Here is a 16,321-nt window from a genome sequence, read left to right on the forward strand (position 1 = left end):
GACCTTCCGAGGTCAGGGACCTGCGCTCGGCTGTCTTTCGACACCGTAATGCCCTCGCCGTCCGAAAGTACGGCGTCGCTGCCATCGCTGAAGGCGCCCTCCGCTGCCATGGCCGCCTGCCTGGCGTGGTGGGCCCAACGCTTCGTCGAACGGTCCTTAAGTGTCTTAGGTTTAAACCTACTACACGCTCTGCAGTTCGCTTCGGGGTGGTCCCTCGGCAAACAGAGATTGCACGTGGCGTGCCTGTCGACCCAAGGGTATTTGCGATTGCACTTGGGGCAGAATTGAAAAAGGGTACCCTCCATACGCACCTTGAGGCAGCGGGCTGTTAAGTGTAGGAAATGTATAAGGTGTACCTATATACCAAGAGTGTAGAGTATGTACCACCCCCCACTCTCCCTACTTGCAGGGCCGAGGCCAGCGGCCTACCAGGCCCAGGCCGAGGCCAGCGGCCTTCCGAGGCCCAAATCCGTCGTGCAGCAGCCGACGGTTGATTTCTTCTCCAGCCGGCGTCGAGTGTCGAAGTTCGACGTTGGGGTGGAGAAGGATGTCAATAGATTATTATTTTAAATTCTAGCAAAAGTATGGCTAAGGCCAGGGGACTCCGCAAAATGCTTCCGACCAGTATGGCGGAAAAAAACAATCTGAGGATCCTAGACGCGTGAGGGATCTTGGGTACAGTGGACGTCACACTAGGGATAGTATTACTGGCATGCCCTGTGTCGACGCCCATTTTCGAGTTTCGAAAAACAAACTAATACTCTGCAGCTTCCACTAGATGTCGGCCTATGCACAGCATGTGATCTAAGCAGATTCCACAAGCCTCAGAAATATATATATATATATACACACTTTTTGGGCAGCACAATACGGTAGGCAGCACAATAGTCATGAGCTGGCTAAGAAGTACTAACATGCAAAAATTGGTGGTGCGCCTTATGTGGCTTTGACTATGCAATACATGTTGTGCAACAAAATATGGTAGGCAACACAACAGAGATGGGCTAGCTAAGAAGTACTAACAGGCAATATTGGTGATGCGCCTTATGTAGCTTTGATTATGCAATATATTTGGCCAGCAAAATACTGTAACACAGTTAGTCATAGGATAAACGTACTAGAGACCATACTAGTAGGGCGCCCAATGTGGCTACGTTTAAGCAGTGTAGTTTGATCATCACAGTGTGTTTGGTAACGAAGTTGGACACAGATGGGGTTAGCAATTGGCTGCGATATTAGACACAAATGGGGTTAACATGCGCAAATGAACAGCACTGGCGGAGCATCCTGAATCACTTGGCAAATACAGTGTACCATAGAGTGGACTAGTCAAGATGGCAATTGTGAACTGCGGCACACTGCAGATTTAGCAGACATATATAGCTGGATCCGATAGCCACACCGTGTACGTCAAGAGTATCCCTGCAGATCTCGCTCTCTCTCAGGTGGCCAGGTCACGGCCATCACCTTCGGATCCAGAATCCCAGGAAGGACCAGTGTGGGAGGATCACCTGGGTGAGGGGTCTTTGGGACACCGGATGGCGAGACACAGTATCCCTCCCTCTGCAAAACCTTTATCCCATCCTACCAGGTAGGAATACATGGGAAGCTTGCGCACCCCCCCCCCTTTGCCTTCTCCAACACTTTCACACGGACAGCCAGCTCTGGGAGAAAACAGATTCACACCCGAGCAGTGTACACGACATGTCACAACTATGGTCAGACAAGGTCAAGGAATTATTGACAATTGCTCACACCTGCAAAGCACCCAAAGGTACAGCAGTTTCGATTCGGCAGCTGAACGATGGGAACAAGACGACAAAGCATGAAGAGTTCGTAAAAAGGGAAGCATCCTTGATCTTTTTGGCAAGACGCTTTTACTTTCAAGAAACCTTCAAGGCAGAAAGCGTAAGGCCAGGAACCAGACTGAAGAATCCTGCATTGTGTGTTAGAAATACAGAGGGCCCTCCCCAGTAACTGACCAAGGCGGGGAGGAGCAGCAGATGATGTGGTATCGCCCTTGGCTCCAAGAACCGAAGAGACCGATGCTTGACCGTTCTGTGCTTAAGTCAAGGTTGCAAGCGGCAACATTGTATAACGAGCGTGGGAATTAACATTGTTAAATGCGTGTGATCAAAGACGTGTGTAAAGCTAAACTGCTGATTAATGTTTGAACTTGAGAAGAAAAGATATGTTGACGGAGTGGTCCGGCACCGTGAATGTGCTCAATCGAATATCTCTTTAAGGTATCCTGACAAGAGAAACAAAAGTAGAATATTGATGTGAAATACAATTGTGTAAAGTGGATCGAAGTGGTCCTGTGACGGTTTAAGCAAAACCCATCAAACATTCGAAAGTCTTAGATTCAGATATCAAGAGTATCTGAGCCCGAACGAGGGTAGCCATGGTCTGAGCCTGAACTAGGGAGACCAGTTGTGAACATTGTGAAAAAAGGGTCTGAGCTCGAACGAGGGGGATCCGTGATCCGAGCCGGAAGGAGGGAGATCAGTCATGAACTTGTGAATGTGTAAAACCTGGCAAAGGAAAGGAAAGTTTGTATTTTGTTGTTACCTCAGGCCGTCTGCCATAAGAGACTGTCATTGGGAGAGAGACTTTGAAAGTCCCTGATGCCTATGATTTGAACTGTTACCTTGTGATCAAGAAGACAGTGTATGCGAAGCTCGGACGTGCCGCCTTTCCTCATGCTGAAAACGTGGAGAAGAGAAGCCAACTAGCTCAACTATCCTGACATATCATTTTGTGAACTGTTTTCTTTTGCATACACCTTTTTCCCCACACACATTTGTTATAGCGTAAGGATTGGCAATAGGTTTTGTTAGTATGGGCCATTTTGATCTGACAAGACACTTTTAGGGCTGTGTTATTTATTTGATGGCTGAGCTTGCCTATTAGGTTTTAGATAGGATTCAACCAACCCATTTGTAGTTCAATAAACACCCTTGACCTGTGATCACTTGCGTAATCTAACTGGTTGATACCATGCCTTCCTTACACCACTCACCTTTGGTATGGATAAGACAATGAAACGACTCCAACCCTCGAGTCATACGATGGTTCTTAGACCTGCACCCCTACTGTTTCACTGTTCAACACCGAAAAGGTAAGGAACAGGGGAACATCAATTTCCTTTCCCGGTTTACCCGTGAAACAGATGCGGCTACATCGCATAGGGGAAGGGTATGTGAGAAACCAAAGGGTGTATCACCTACTAGTCCCCGGGAATCACTCTCTCAGGTGGCCAGGGCATAGCCATCGCCTTTGGATCCAGACCCATGACCCTTCCTATTCTATAGGATCCTGCAACGTTACAACCCCACTCCCTTTTCTACACAAACACTGTGCCGAGGAAGAGGGTGATTGAGTGTAAAGTCTCATTGGACATTTCCTGCTAATCGAGTCAGGCAAAGTCAAGCACATGACTTTAATTACATACATCTAATAGCTCTCCCCACACGGATAAAAGGCAGAACATAGAGACGCACTCTGAGCAAGTTGGAACACGAGAAGGAGAAAATCTTCCGGGGCAACGGCAAACCTACTGGAGCAGAACGACCGAGATACGAGAGCAAAGGGTAGAGAAACCCAGGAGATCCCTGCAAGAGTTTGTTGCCTCAGAAGAGCTGTGAAAGATATGTAGAAAAGTCCAAATCCCAGACAAGAAGACTGCATTGTGTTTCAATGGCGCCTGCGACCCTCCCGGGTGAATGGCAGAGTTGGGGAGTTGAAGCCAAGCCTGTGGTATTAACATTGACTCGTGAATTAAAAAGGAAAAGACAAGAAAGGATGGCACACATCCAGTGAGTTGGCGAGCAACATGAAAGGCTGGTGTGTGTTAAGGAAAGATTGAAAGTGCAACAGTATATCTCACAATTGAAGGCTGCACATGTGTGGATGAGACGCAAAGGAAGGCAGACCTGTGGGGAACTTTTAATTACCGATAACTGTGAAGTCAGTGATACAGAGTAGCGGAGTGGTCCGGCAAAAGGAAGTAGCACACTCGAAAGTCTCTGCGAAAGGTGAAAAGTTTTGTTATAAAGCGACAAAGTGAATGAACGTTAAAATGCGTAATGGCCAAGAGTAACCCGGACAAAAAGGGAAGTGAAGAGGTGAATGTTGAACTTTTGTGCTTGTGATAATGATCTACCCAGACCAACAGACACTGGGCTAATAACACAAGAGTTGGAGTTGCCTTCAGCCACTCGATTTATTAGCACTATGGGAGTCCTCCACTGAAGTCCTGTTAAAAACAAACATGAGCAAAGCCAACAGTTTTGGTTTGTGTATGAATATGTGTATAAATATTGTGTACAAATATTAGGCATTTGCGAGGCACTGCGATTAGATACCCACTGGCCCCATTTTACACCTGGCCAGTTAATATCACTACGACTGTGCCTGGCAAGTGCTTTTCCCATGCTTACACAAAAGCCAAGACTGTTGGCATTGCCTATGCTTGTTTTAAACATATTGCCATGTGGTCCAAAAATGTTCAAAGGTATTTAATTGGGCCATGGAAAGCCCTGGTTGTGATGCAAAAGTCTATGTTGAGCAACAGGCAAAAATGAAGACCCCTACATTTAATAAAATGTTGTAACATTGGGCTCACAGAATATCGCCCCCAGAAAGATGTCAAACGTGTTGCACTGTAGTGATGAGTGAGCCATGCTGCCCCACATTTTACATATCACTGTTCACTGGTACAGAAAGTATGTGTGGCAGGTATGGGACAAACAGTGATCTAATTATTCATTTGTTAAAGAGATATGAAGTTTGCAAGAACATTTCAAAATTACAAATTTCCACAATAACGCGTGTGTGTGTTGGGGTGAAGAAACGTCAAGAAAGTACCTTTATACTTTGTGTGTTATAAATCAGTATGCGTGCAGCAATGGTAGCCAGTGGGTTCATGAGCCTGCTGCTGAGGTATATGTTTAAACAGCTGGCTACGGGCTGCAATCCCCTCAAGTTCCATTCTTCCAAGTTCAGGTTGGAGTGAAGTCACTTCCTGTGATGTCATATGCAAATTAACAGGCCCACAATTTCTAGGGCCGGGCTTGTATGTAAAAACTTCTCATAATCTATGTCTGACAAGTACTTGGATCACGACCATTGTGCATACTAAGGAAACTGGAAGGACTAAGTCTTTGCAACAGAAAAAGCTTTAAGTGGTTGAATAATGTAGCCACGCTTATCTGTTTGATCATGTGGCTAGGGCTATCCAGAATCTGTTTTTGCCATCCAGCTTGTCTGCTGAAGGTCTTAAGCTAAAAATGTAGCTTACTATAGTGTCAGAGACGGAGGCAGACCATCCATGATCAGGATTGTATACAGATTTAATTTTTTTTAAAAATGCATGGTTATTTTTTTTCCAAGCTCATGGGTAAGTAAAGTTGAATTTTGCTAGAGCTCCGGAGCATGGCGATTTCAGAATTGTCTGATGTAGGGATGCACATTTAAGAAAGTGAGACGAGGACTGATTCCTGTACAATGTCTTACTGGACTATGTTTGATTTGCACGCTGTTTTTTTCTCTATCATTTATGGGGACTCCTAAACGGTGCAGAAAAAAACAGCATGTAGTTTTAACTCCCCAGAAGGGGAAGCAATAAAGGGGAAAGGGTGTGGGACATACACAGTCACAATGATTGCTAGACACCTGCTTACATTTCTCAAAATTAAGAGCATTGAGTTACTGGATAAATTGCAGGATATCAATTAGTTTACCTGATGAATGGCCCCCAGCATTTCTGCTCTACTGGCCACTCTGGCTGTCTGCTGACTCAAGAACTTCAAACTTTTCTCCAACTTATTTATGATGTCCTGCGACTGGTTATCTGCCTCGCAAATCGGGACTAAAGTCTAAAAAATAAACAAAGTGTACAAAAAGCATGCTTGGAAGATAAAACCACTTATTGCATCAGAAGAACAAGTTACTTTCTTACCTGGCAACGTTCTTTCGATGGGATGGTCCGACGACGTATTCCATATCTATGACATGTAATCACCACATCTGTGCTGCTTCGGAAACTTTTTTCGGCGCCTGCGTCCTGCGTCGATGACGTCGATGCGCCGTCGTCGAGGACCTCCTCCGACGTCATCCGATGTGATAAGTAGGACGCACGACGCCCGTAGCCTCAGTTGTAGTTTTTTCCCCCAGAACGTGTGATATTAGTCAACTGCCAGTCAGACACAAAGTCTTGCGGAACGTAAGCTGCAATCGCAAAAGAAATTCTGTAGCGGGGAAGGCAGGGCGGGAGCGATATGGAATACGTCGTCGGACCATCCCATCGAAAGTACGTTACCAGGTAAGAAAGTAACTTGTTCTTCGAGGGGATTGGGTCCTCCGACGTATTCCATATCTATGACAGACTCCCAAAGCAGTATCAGAGCAAGGAGGAGGGAAAGAATTTAGAATCAAAATTTAGAATAGCCAATCAAATAGCAGAGCAAAGGACCGCCTTGCCAAAGGCCAGATCCTGTCCTCGGATGGAATCGAGGGAATAGTGACGTACAAATGTATGTACTGAAGCCCATGTGGCTGCATCACAGATGTTGCGAATAGGAACACCGCTCTGCAGGGCAGTAGATGCAGCCATACCCCTGGTAGAATGGGCCCGCAAGCCAGCCGGTGGGTCCTTACCCGCCAAGCGGTAACACTCCGAGATGGCCAAAATAATCCAGCGAGACAAAGTCTGTTTCGTCACAGCTTGCCCCAAACGCCTTCCAGCGTAACCAATAAAGAGTTGACCGTCCACTCTGACCCGGGACATGCGTGAAACATAAAAGTTTAAAGCTCTCCTAGGATCAAGCCTATGGAGCCTCTCCTCTTCCTTACCAGGATGCGGAGGAGGATAGAATGCCGGAAGAACAACCTTCTGGGCCAAATGAAATTCCGTCACTACCTTCGGAAGAAAAGAAGGACGAACTCTAAGGACAACCCTGTCCTTGTGAAATACAATGAAGGGTGGCTGAACTGAAAGTGCCTGTAACTCACTCACTCTGCGAGCGGAAGTAACCGCAACTAAAAACACAGTTTTCAGAGTTAACAGCCTCAAAGGGCAAGAATGTAGAGGCTCAAATGGAGCACCCATAAGAAACTTAAGAACAAGGTTTAAATCCCAACCGGGCACCAGGAAAGGTGACGGAGGGAACACATTAGTGAGCCCTTTCAGGAACTGTGAAATCAAAGGGATTTTAAAGTAAGAACACTCTTCAGACGAGCGCTTAAAGATGGACAGCGCCGCCAGGTAACCTTTAATGGTACCCACTTGCAAGCCCCTGTGGGCCAAAGAAAGTAAAAAGGACAGAACCATGGGGATGTCACATGCAAAAGGATCCACATTCTGAACTCTACACCAGTCGCAGAACTTACGCCAACGGCAACGGTACAGAGACTTTGTTGCTGGCCTTCGGGCCGAAAGCAACACCTCCATCACGTCTTCAGGGAGGTCCCAATCCTTATACCTCAACCTTTCAGAAGCCAAGCGTGAAGGTTGAGGGATCTGACCTCTGGATGGAGAACCTGACCCCCCCCCCCTCCCGTGAGAGCAGATCGTCTCGGTAGGGAAGACGACGTGGAGGGCAGATGGACAAGTCGAGAAGGTCCGGGTACCACGTCCTCCGAGTCCACGCCGGAGCAATGAGGATCATCCGGGAACCGAACTTCCGTAACCTCCGCAGCACTTGAGGGATGACGGGGACTGGAGGGAACGCGTACAGCAGCGGGAATGACCACTCCACCACGAACGCGTCTCCTAAGGCTCCTTTTGGAGGAAATTCCCGCGAGCAAAACCTTTCGCACTTCCGGTTGACACTGGAGGCGAAGAGATCCACTTGCGAGGTCCCCCAAAGGGCGAAGATCTCCAGGAGAATCTCCTGAGCCAACTCCCACTTGTGAGAGATCGCGCTCTGCCTGCTCAGAGCGTCCGCCGTCACGTTTTCGTCTCCGGCCAGATGAACTGCCGAGATCGAAACTTCCTGCTGGATGGCCCAGAACTCTAGCTGCATCGCCTCCCTGCACAGAGGAAGTGACCCTGCCACCCCCCCCTTTTTGTTGAGGTAGTGCATGGCCACTGTGTTGTCCGTCAGGATCAGGACACACTTTCCTCGCACAGTCGGCAGAAAAGCCTTCAGGGCTAGCCTGACGGCCCTCAGCTCCAACAGATTGATATGGAGTCTGGACTCCGACGGAGACCAACGACCGCTGACTGTCAGCCCGTTGGCATGAGCTCCCCATCCCGTGAGGGATGCATCCGTCACGATCGTCACCTCCGGCCAGGGAAGCCAAAACGGAGCCCCCTTCATCAAGATGCCTTCGACGGCCCACCACAGAAGGTCCCGGGCGACCGAGGGCGGCACCTGAACCGGGTCCGACATCCTGCCAGAGGACTGCGACCATTGCGTCTTGAGTGCCCACTGCAAAGATCTCATCCGCAGGCGAGCCTCTGGCACCAGAAGAATGCAGGATGCCATGAGGCCGAGCAACCTCAAGAACTCGAACGCTGGGAGCGTCTGGGCATGCTGAAACTTGTGCACCATCTGCTGAATGTGAAGAGCCCTCACCTGGGGAGGAAAACACTGCCCCAGGGAAGTGTCGAGCACTGCTCCGATGTACTGGAGCCGCTGTGTTGGCGTCAAATGGGACTTCTTTAAATTGAGGGAGAAGCCCAGCCTGTGAAGGGAGTGGCAGGTGACGGACAGATGATCCAGGACTTGCTCGGGAGAGCTCCCCCTGATCAATCAATCGTCCAGGTAGGGGGTAGACGTGAATCCCCCCTTGCCTGAGATGCGCTGCCACCACCACCATGAGCTTGGTGAAAACCCTCGGGCGGAGGTCAATCCGAACGGCAGGACCCGAAACTGAAAGTGCGAGTCGCCAACTGCGAACCTCAGGTACTTCTTGTGCTTGGGATGGATCGGCACATGGAAGTAAGCATCCTTGAGGTCGAGTGACACCAACCAGTCCTGAAGCTGAAGGGCCTGGAGGACTTGAGAGAGAGTAACCATCTTGAACTTGTCCTTCCTGAGGAGTTTGTTCAAACCGCGCAAGTCCATGATGGGTCTCAACCCCCCGTCTTTCTTCGAAATCAAAAAATAAGGGGAATACCATCCCTTGTTCCTCTCCGCTACAGGCACCAGTTCTATAGCGCCTTTCTCCAGCAGGGCTTGAATTTCCTGCGTAAGGAGCGGATCCGGACTCTGCAAAGAGGGGTTCCCCGGTGGATTGTCGCGAGGCCTGTGCCGAAAGGGAAGACAGTAGCCGTGGGTTATGATCTCCAGAACCCACACATCTGAAGTAATGGCTTGCCACTCTACAAGATGCTGCGCCAGCCTTCCCCCAACCGGCGAACCATGGGACATGGCCTCATGACTGAGTGGGAGCGGCTGCGGAGTTACCTGAGGGCAAAGAGGCAACTGCCCGAGCGGCCTTGGCACCACGGGTACCCTGTCGTCCACATCAGGAGCAAACCCCGACTTCCGCAACCACGCAAACCTGCGTATCACGGTGCTCGCCGCCATGGACCTACTGACTCATTCAGCTAAGTCCAAACCCGACTGAACGGACTCACACATGGCATCCTTACCATCCTGGACCATAGCAAGGACACCATCCTGTTCGTCCCCTTCGGGAATATGTTCAGCCACTAACGCAACACAGTTCCACAGAGTGTGTGTGAAACGAGACAAGGCACAAATGGAGTTGGCCGCCTGAAGCGCCATACCACCAGAAGAAAACACTTTCTTCGCCCAGCCATCAAAACGTTTGTCGTCCCTATCAGGAGGTATGGTAGGGTACGACGCCTGCTTTGCCGGGGCTGTGGCCGCCTGCACCACCAAACTCTCCTGAGTGGGGTGCCTGGTCAAGTAGCAGGGGTCGCTACTGGCTGGACGGTATTTTTGCGACAAGGATCTGCCCACCGCCGGGAGACTCTCCGGAGCAGTCCAAGCCGCCGCCGCCACCCTTCTCTGTAAAGCCATATGGAACGGCAGTACCGGGTCAGTTGGGGGACCAACATCAAGGATGTCCGTTAGATCATCCTGCACATACTCCCCTGGGGGAGCAGACCATCCCAAGTACTCAGAAACCCTAGCCATAAGGCGCCGGTACGAGGAATCGGCATGTGAGCCAGGCTCAGGCCTACAAAACTCCACCTCCGGAGAGGTGTCCAGTCCACTGGCATCATGCAGTGACTGCCTCAAATCGTCAAACTGACTATGGCCCGAGACAATTTCATCTGGAACCTGACTAGGAACCAGGCCATCAGAATCCTCATCCGCCTCTGAAATATATTCCACGTGGCGAAAAGAAGGCACCCGAGAGTGCTTGCTCTTAACCAGAGCCTTCCTAGGGGATCCCCCGTGCCACGGGGTACCCCCGACACGAAAGGCGTCGATGGAGTCGAACGAATCGGCGCCAAGAGAACAGGCATCGGCGCCGAGAGGATCGGCGTCGACGTCGAGGAAATCGGCGTTGACGTCAGATGCAGCGCCGCCAGCATCGGCGGCGTCGACACAGCTCTCGAAGCCGGAGCCCCGAGCATGTCGGCGCCGCCAGCATCGGCGGCGTCGACACAGCTCTCGAAGCCGGAGCCCCGAGCGTGTCCTTCGACGACCTGAGCGTCGACGGCTTCGACGACTTCCTCGGAGCCAGAGCCTCGAGAAAGCCTGTCGACGGCTTCGACGCCTCAGACGTCGATGTCTTCCTCGAAGACCTCACAGGTGCACACGGTCTCGAACGCGCCGAGGACCGGGACCTGGAACGGGTATGTCGAGAACGAGTCTCCTTGTCCGAACGGGACCTCTCCCGTGACTCGTGCCGACCACTCTTGCGAGCGGTGTCTTTCGACCTCTCACGACCGACCCCACTCGGGGGCGCGGACAGCTTAGTACCCTGCGACTCAAGAATCACCAGCATTTTCTTCCCGAAGGAAGCCCATTCCTCCGGCGTCGCACGGCTGGTGGGGTAAGCGACGTGCCGGGCAGAGTCCTCCAGAGAGGACCTGGAAGACGACCGGTGTCGGCGCTTCCGAGAATGCCTCGAAGAGGCTGAGGAGTGGCGAGACCGACTCCTAGAAGGAGACCGACGAGACTTCCGACGACGCGGATAGTCACCCCTCGAATCATCCGTCGAAAGCCCCGCAGACCTCGACTTCCGGGGCTTGGACACCCGACCTATCGACAACTTCTTCTTACGTTCGCGTAAGGCTTTGGACGTGAGCGACTGGCAGTCGATACAGTCATCCGTGTCGTGGGCCTCCCCGAGGCACCAGAGGCAGGCATCGTGCGAGTCCGTCACCGACATCTTGGACCCACACTCCCCGCACTTCTTGAAGCCCGGACGCGGGGTCGAAGACGAAGTAGAAGACATCTTCACACGAAGGATTTTCACAAAAACGAACAGGTTCGAAGAACCGAGAAATACAGAACTCCAATGAGTCGAGGCGTTAACCGAGATTCACGAAGCAACACGTTCGCGGAAAAAACGGAACTGAGGCTACGGGCGTTGTGCGTCCTACTTATCACATCGGATGACGTCGGAGGAGGTCCTCGACGACGGCGCATCGACGCAGGACGCAGAAAAAAGTTTACGAAGCAGCACAGCTGTGGTGATTACATGTCATAGATATGGAATACGTCGGAGGACCCAATCCCCTCGAAATACACTTCTATGCAATGTATACACCTATTTGAATAGCCCTTAAAGCTTTCTTAAACAGATTTCACTAGTTGTACGACACTTAATGCATACGTCTATTCAAAATAGGTTTTCTTTAGATGTTCAGAAATTGCTAGCTTTCTTCTTCTAGTTGCTACCGAGCCAATGGCAACAGAAGCATTAAGCATCAAGCCCAGAATGGACCAAGGTAAAGAGCAAAAGGGACTGAAACCACTCCCCACACTCCCCCCAACCCTCCACAAGCCATCCCGAGGAACATTAACAACAATAAAATCAAGAGCGTGAAGCAGTAGTACCGTGGTCCAGGGCAACAATCTTACCACTTACAATTTGGGGATTCGAAAACCTCAGTTGCGTTTATGTTGCATCAACTAGAAGCTCACATAAATAATGCAATAATCACCCTTGTGCATGAACACTCCACTGTCTTCTTAGATTTTTAAGATTAAAGAAACAACTGGCTAAGACTTACTCGGCTCATTCTCAGTGATAAAAACATGTGTTGATAATTTGTCAACACTAATCACAGTAAATAAAAGGTGTTTACCTCCAGCAACGTCAAGCAGTTTGTTATTTCCCTTTTCAAGTTCTCCTCAGCCAAGTCTCGAGACCTTTCCTCCAGCCGCAGCCTTTTTTCCATAGTAAACAAATCACATTTGAAGCCCAGTGATAATCGAAGAAACTCAGCCTGATCAAGGGATGGAAAAATTAACCAACTGTCAATGGCCTACATGTTTGTTCATGGGCAACTTGTACAACATATTAAAGCACCTACATTTGATCAGGGATGCATTAACGGGCTTAGTATTCGGAGTAAACCAACAACACAGCAGAGTGGTTGTACCAGCAAATATTTCATTTTCCATAGTGGTGGTATTTAAAAGAATGATCGCTGCTATACATTTTGCTTCAACTTTACAGTTTCTGGTTTTATAATTTCTACAGCTCTGTGGGGCATGTTTTAAAGTTACAATGACCCATAGAAAGGTATTCGGAATGATGAAAGTTCTCACTGCCATAACAAATTCCATTCGCGTCCTTGGAGCCCATTGAATCTTGTTGAGCGACAACACTATGTGGAGTAAACACAACATAACATTTGAATAACTAGGTATTAACAAAAATTGTTTATTCAAGCCCTAAAATATTTGTTGATATGAAGCAGGGGATTCTAAACAGGCCAGGCAAACTAGCAGTGGAGAAGTGAACCTTGGCCACATTAATGTTTTCGAAACATTCACAGATTCAACATTTGTCAAACATGTCAAACATGTCTTGGGCTTGTGTATGGTATGGTAATGTTTATTTATATAGCACGTATACACAGGCAAGTGTTTCAAAGCGCTCAAGGAGTGAAGGAACACGGGGAAAAACAACAGTCGGCTAAGAGCCCTTGAATTTTTGAGCCGATAACGGTCTGCACAGGCAGACTAAGTGAATATTAAATATTTTACAGTTTAGATACAGCAAATAGGCCTGCTGGCGATTCTGCGTTTTCTTCAAGTGCACATTAAGGGGTGAAGACAAGGGAGAACAGACCGAACGATCTTCAGGCAGGGATGTATACAGATCGTGCAAGTGCAGGAGGGAAAGGGAGGGCCAGGGGCCAAGTGCGCCCAGTCAGTAGAGACTACTGAAATGCAGAGAGAGAAGCTCTCAATGTTTATTACAAGTGCAGTGGGGTGTAGGGCCTTGCGGCAAGTGCAGAAGGACTGGCAGGGATGCCTGGGACCTATGAGATTCTGATGTACACCAGGCGGCCAGTCAATAAGCTGTGTGGAAGGAGGGAGAGAAGGAAGAGCAGAGAGCTAGGTTAGCACGGGAGGGTGAGAGAGAGGGAAGTTTTGAGGAGTTTCCAGAACTTGAGAATTACAAGCTCAAGTCGGAGGGTGGCAGGGAGGCTGTTCAAGAGGAAGGTACCTGCTGATGAAAGGGATCTCCCTCCAAATCTCTGCTTGGAGAACCGGCACACTCGCAGAAGGTTGGAGGTAGAAGAGCGGAGGGCACGAGAGAGACGGTATTTAGAAGATAAGTGGGTCCTAGGCCCCAGAAAGCCCGGTGGACAATGCAGAGCAGATCTTGAATTTGATCCTTGCAGCCACTGGGAGCCAGTGAAGGGATTTCAGCACTAGAGAGATGCGGTCCCTGGGCTTGAGGCCAAGGATAAGTCTTGCAGTTCTGTTCTGGATGAGTTGCAGAGGGCGCAGGGCAGGAAGAAGAGAAAAGGTAGGTCTTGAGGAAAGGAGAAAGCACATGGGAGAGGGCTAATTTTGTTGCAGGGACATAGAAGTGAGATACTTGAGTTACATTTTGTAGAGATCTAGTCTACTGTGGCAGCAACATATGTGGGCTAATATTCTAAATTATCAACAGTAAACGATGGGAGCGCTGCAGGTGTGCATACAAGTCACCACAAAGCAGTTCAAGTAAAAAAAAAAAAATGAAAGCAGGGCATAATACAGTGGCACCTTTGCTACTGCAAACATAACGAAAAAGACATACAAGAATATATCTTTTCTTCTGCAACATCCTCATCTAACAAATGTGGTGGCGTGCCAGTGCTGGCATGCTAACAATACACAACTGGAGTCTCCTGCATGTCCATAGCCGCGCTGCCCTGAACCTGCTATAGTGAAGTGTGGCACACCCATAAAAAAGTACAAAAACAAAGTTACCCTGGTCCCCTCCCTCCCTGTCCCTGCGCATGGCAGGGAGACAATTAGAGCAAACACCCTGTTGGACACATCAACTGAAGGAACGGCAGCCCTCCAAAACCGCCCTCACAAGGGTCTCTTCTCAAGCCCTGCCACCACCTTTCACTGCCAGGCATTAAATGCGTAAATTAAATTAAGTCCACAAGAGAATAATCTTACAACCCAAAATACACCCATCTCTGGCCCCTCTCATTTTCTTACTCACCGAAGCGGATCAACCCCACTGTTTGCCCCCATGCCTCCTGTGCCTGCTCATCACGTGAGCTCGCCGAGCCAGATGTGACTGGCGCAAAAGAGAAGGTTGCACAGCTGGCCCAGTCGGCCTCATGCATGCACTGGGAGCAGCATTATCAGGCCATATTCACCAGATTACAGCCTGCAGCATCTGCCAGAGGTGAGGACAAAGCTTTGCAATTCCTCTCTGAGACATGCAGCTGGTCTAATTTTATTTTTGAATTCCATTTTACTTTTCAGCAGACTGCAGCTGCCAAGGTTTTTAGTGTGGGATATTCATTCAGTAGGTGTGTATATTTCTTCAAAAAAAGGCTCTGTAGCACAGAATTTAGACACTCCAGGATTCAAATAAAGGGGACAGTTTATGAGGAGCTGAAGCAAAAGGAACTCAAGTGGATACTTTATTGTAAAAAGGTTGCCTTCCTACTGCTCGGATACAAACATTCTGTGTCATCCTATGTGTAGCATTTAAAGGTTAATACTTAGGTGATTCTGTAAATTCCCTCTAAAAGGGTCTTAAATCACTCGCTGCATATGGTATGAAATTGACAGTTTATTTGTGCCTTTGATATTACAGTATTTTAATTGTTTGCATTATATCGTGTTTACTTCACAGAAGGATCAGGGAGTTTGCATTAGCCTCCACTCCAGATGGGAGGCACTGTCCCTTTTATTGCTGCATAACCCACAGGTCATGGTTCTTGTCCATCCAGGTGTAACATCCGCAGGGCAACTATAATTATCCAAATAACTGAAGATGCTCTGAGTGGTGTAGCCCATCTCCTTTACCGTTGTTACTAAAAAGTTGCTTTTATCATTTCTAAACTTGTGAGTGCAGCTGACATGCAGTCTCCCACAGGTTCCTGATCACACCTGGTACAAAATAGGAACCCATTTGAACAAAGCAGAGGCTCTTAAAGTAATTGGCATGGTGTTAACAAACATCATTTTAAATTCCTCACCAAACTGTATACTCTTAATCTGTGGGTTGCACTAAATCATATGGGCTCAAGTGTTTTACGTAGTAAATTTTCGAGAGCATCTACCATTCAGTGTGATCTTTTCAGCCTCAGCTTTGCTGGTGGATTAGGGCTGGGAGAGTAGATGGATCACAGCTGAGAATCAATTTGGTGATTAGTATTGCAATAGAGCCCAAGGTCAAGGAGATCCGCTCCTCAATGTCTTTCCACCCGTCTCACAGACCTGTCTATGATCAGAACAAGAGAGCACAGGTGGCCCCCTGGCAGTTAGACCATCCAGCACAGGTACGTCGAAGGAGGCAGATATTGCATAATTTTGCTGGACTTTAGTGGATTCTGCTTAGTATCCCTTGCTGAATGTAAACCAGTTGGATATTTGGCACGACTTTGCATGCGTCGACCAGGTAGGACTTCCAGTAATTAGTTGATATTGGTTCTCATAGCTGTCTCTCTAAAGCCTCCTTGACATGGTCAAAGGAATCTCAGGTTGGTTTGGAGCTACTACTGATTAATTCTAGTGACATACTTCAAATGCAGGCAAGTAGTAGTTCAACTTCAGTGCAAGCTGGCTCCCTTCAGAAGCCATAGGACTGGTTGTTACTGCTGTATATTGTCCTCCTTCTGATGAAGCAGACAAACTAAGTTTTTCATCTGATTATCATGCATCACATTGAAGAGATTAGCAATGCCATGCAG

General features: G+C 48.7%; 1 protein-coding gene across 3 annotated transcripts in view; it reads right to left on the reverse strand.

The window, feature by feature from the left end:
- The window catches only part of IRAG2 (inositol 1,4,5-triphosphate receptor associated 2), a 2,448,326-nt gene that overhangs the window by 392,989 nt on the left and 2,039,016 nt on the right, over positions 1 to 16,321 (reverse strand). For 2 of the 3 annotated variants that reach the window (XM_069628486.1, XM_069628485.1), the window contains exons 32-33: positions 12,245 to 12,385; positions 5,745 to 5,879 (exon numbers count right to left, since the gene is read on the reverse strand). In XM_069628486.1, coding sequence (XP_069484587.1) covers positions 5,745 to 5,879; positions 12,245 to 12,385 — 276 coding nt within the window. The remainder of the gene's footprint in view (positions 1 to 5,744; positions 5,880 to 12,244; positions 12,386 to 16,321) is intronic. The other variant, XM_069628487.1, reaches the window with a different exon arrangement.

The sequence above is a fragment of the Ambystoma mexicanum genome, chromosome 12 (assembly GCF_040938575.1).
Source record: "Ambystoma mexicanum isolate Mex_15411 chromosome 12, UKY_AmexF1_1, whole genome shotgun sequence".
Taxonomy (NCBI): Eukaryota; Metazoa; Chordata; class Amphibia; order Caudata; family Ambystomatidae; genus Ambystoma; species Ambystoma mexicanum.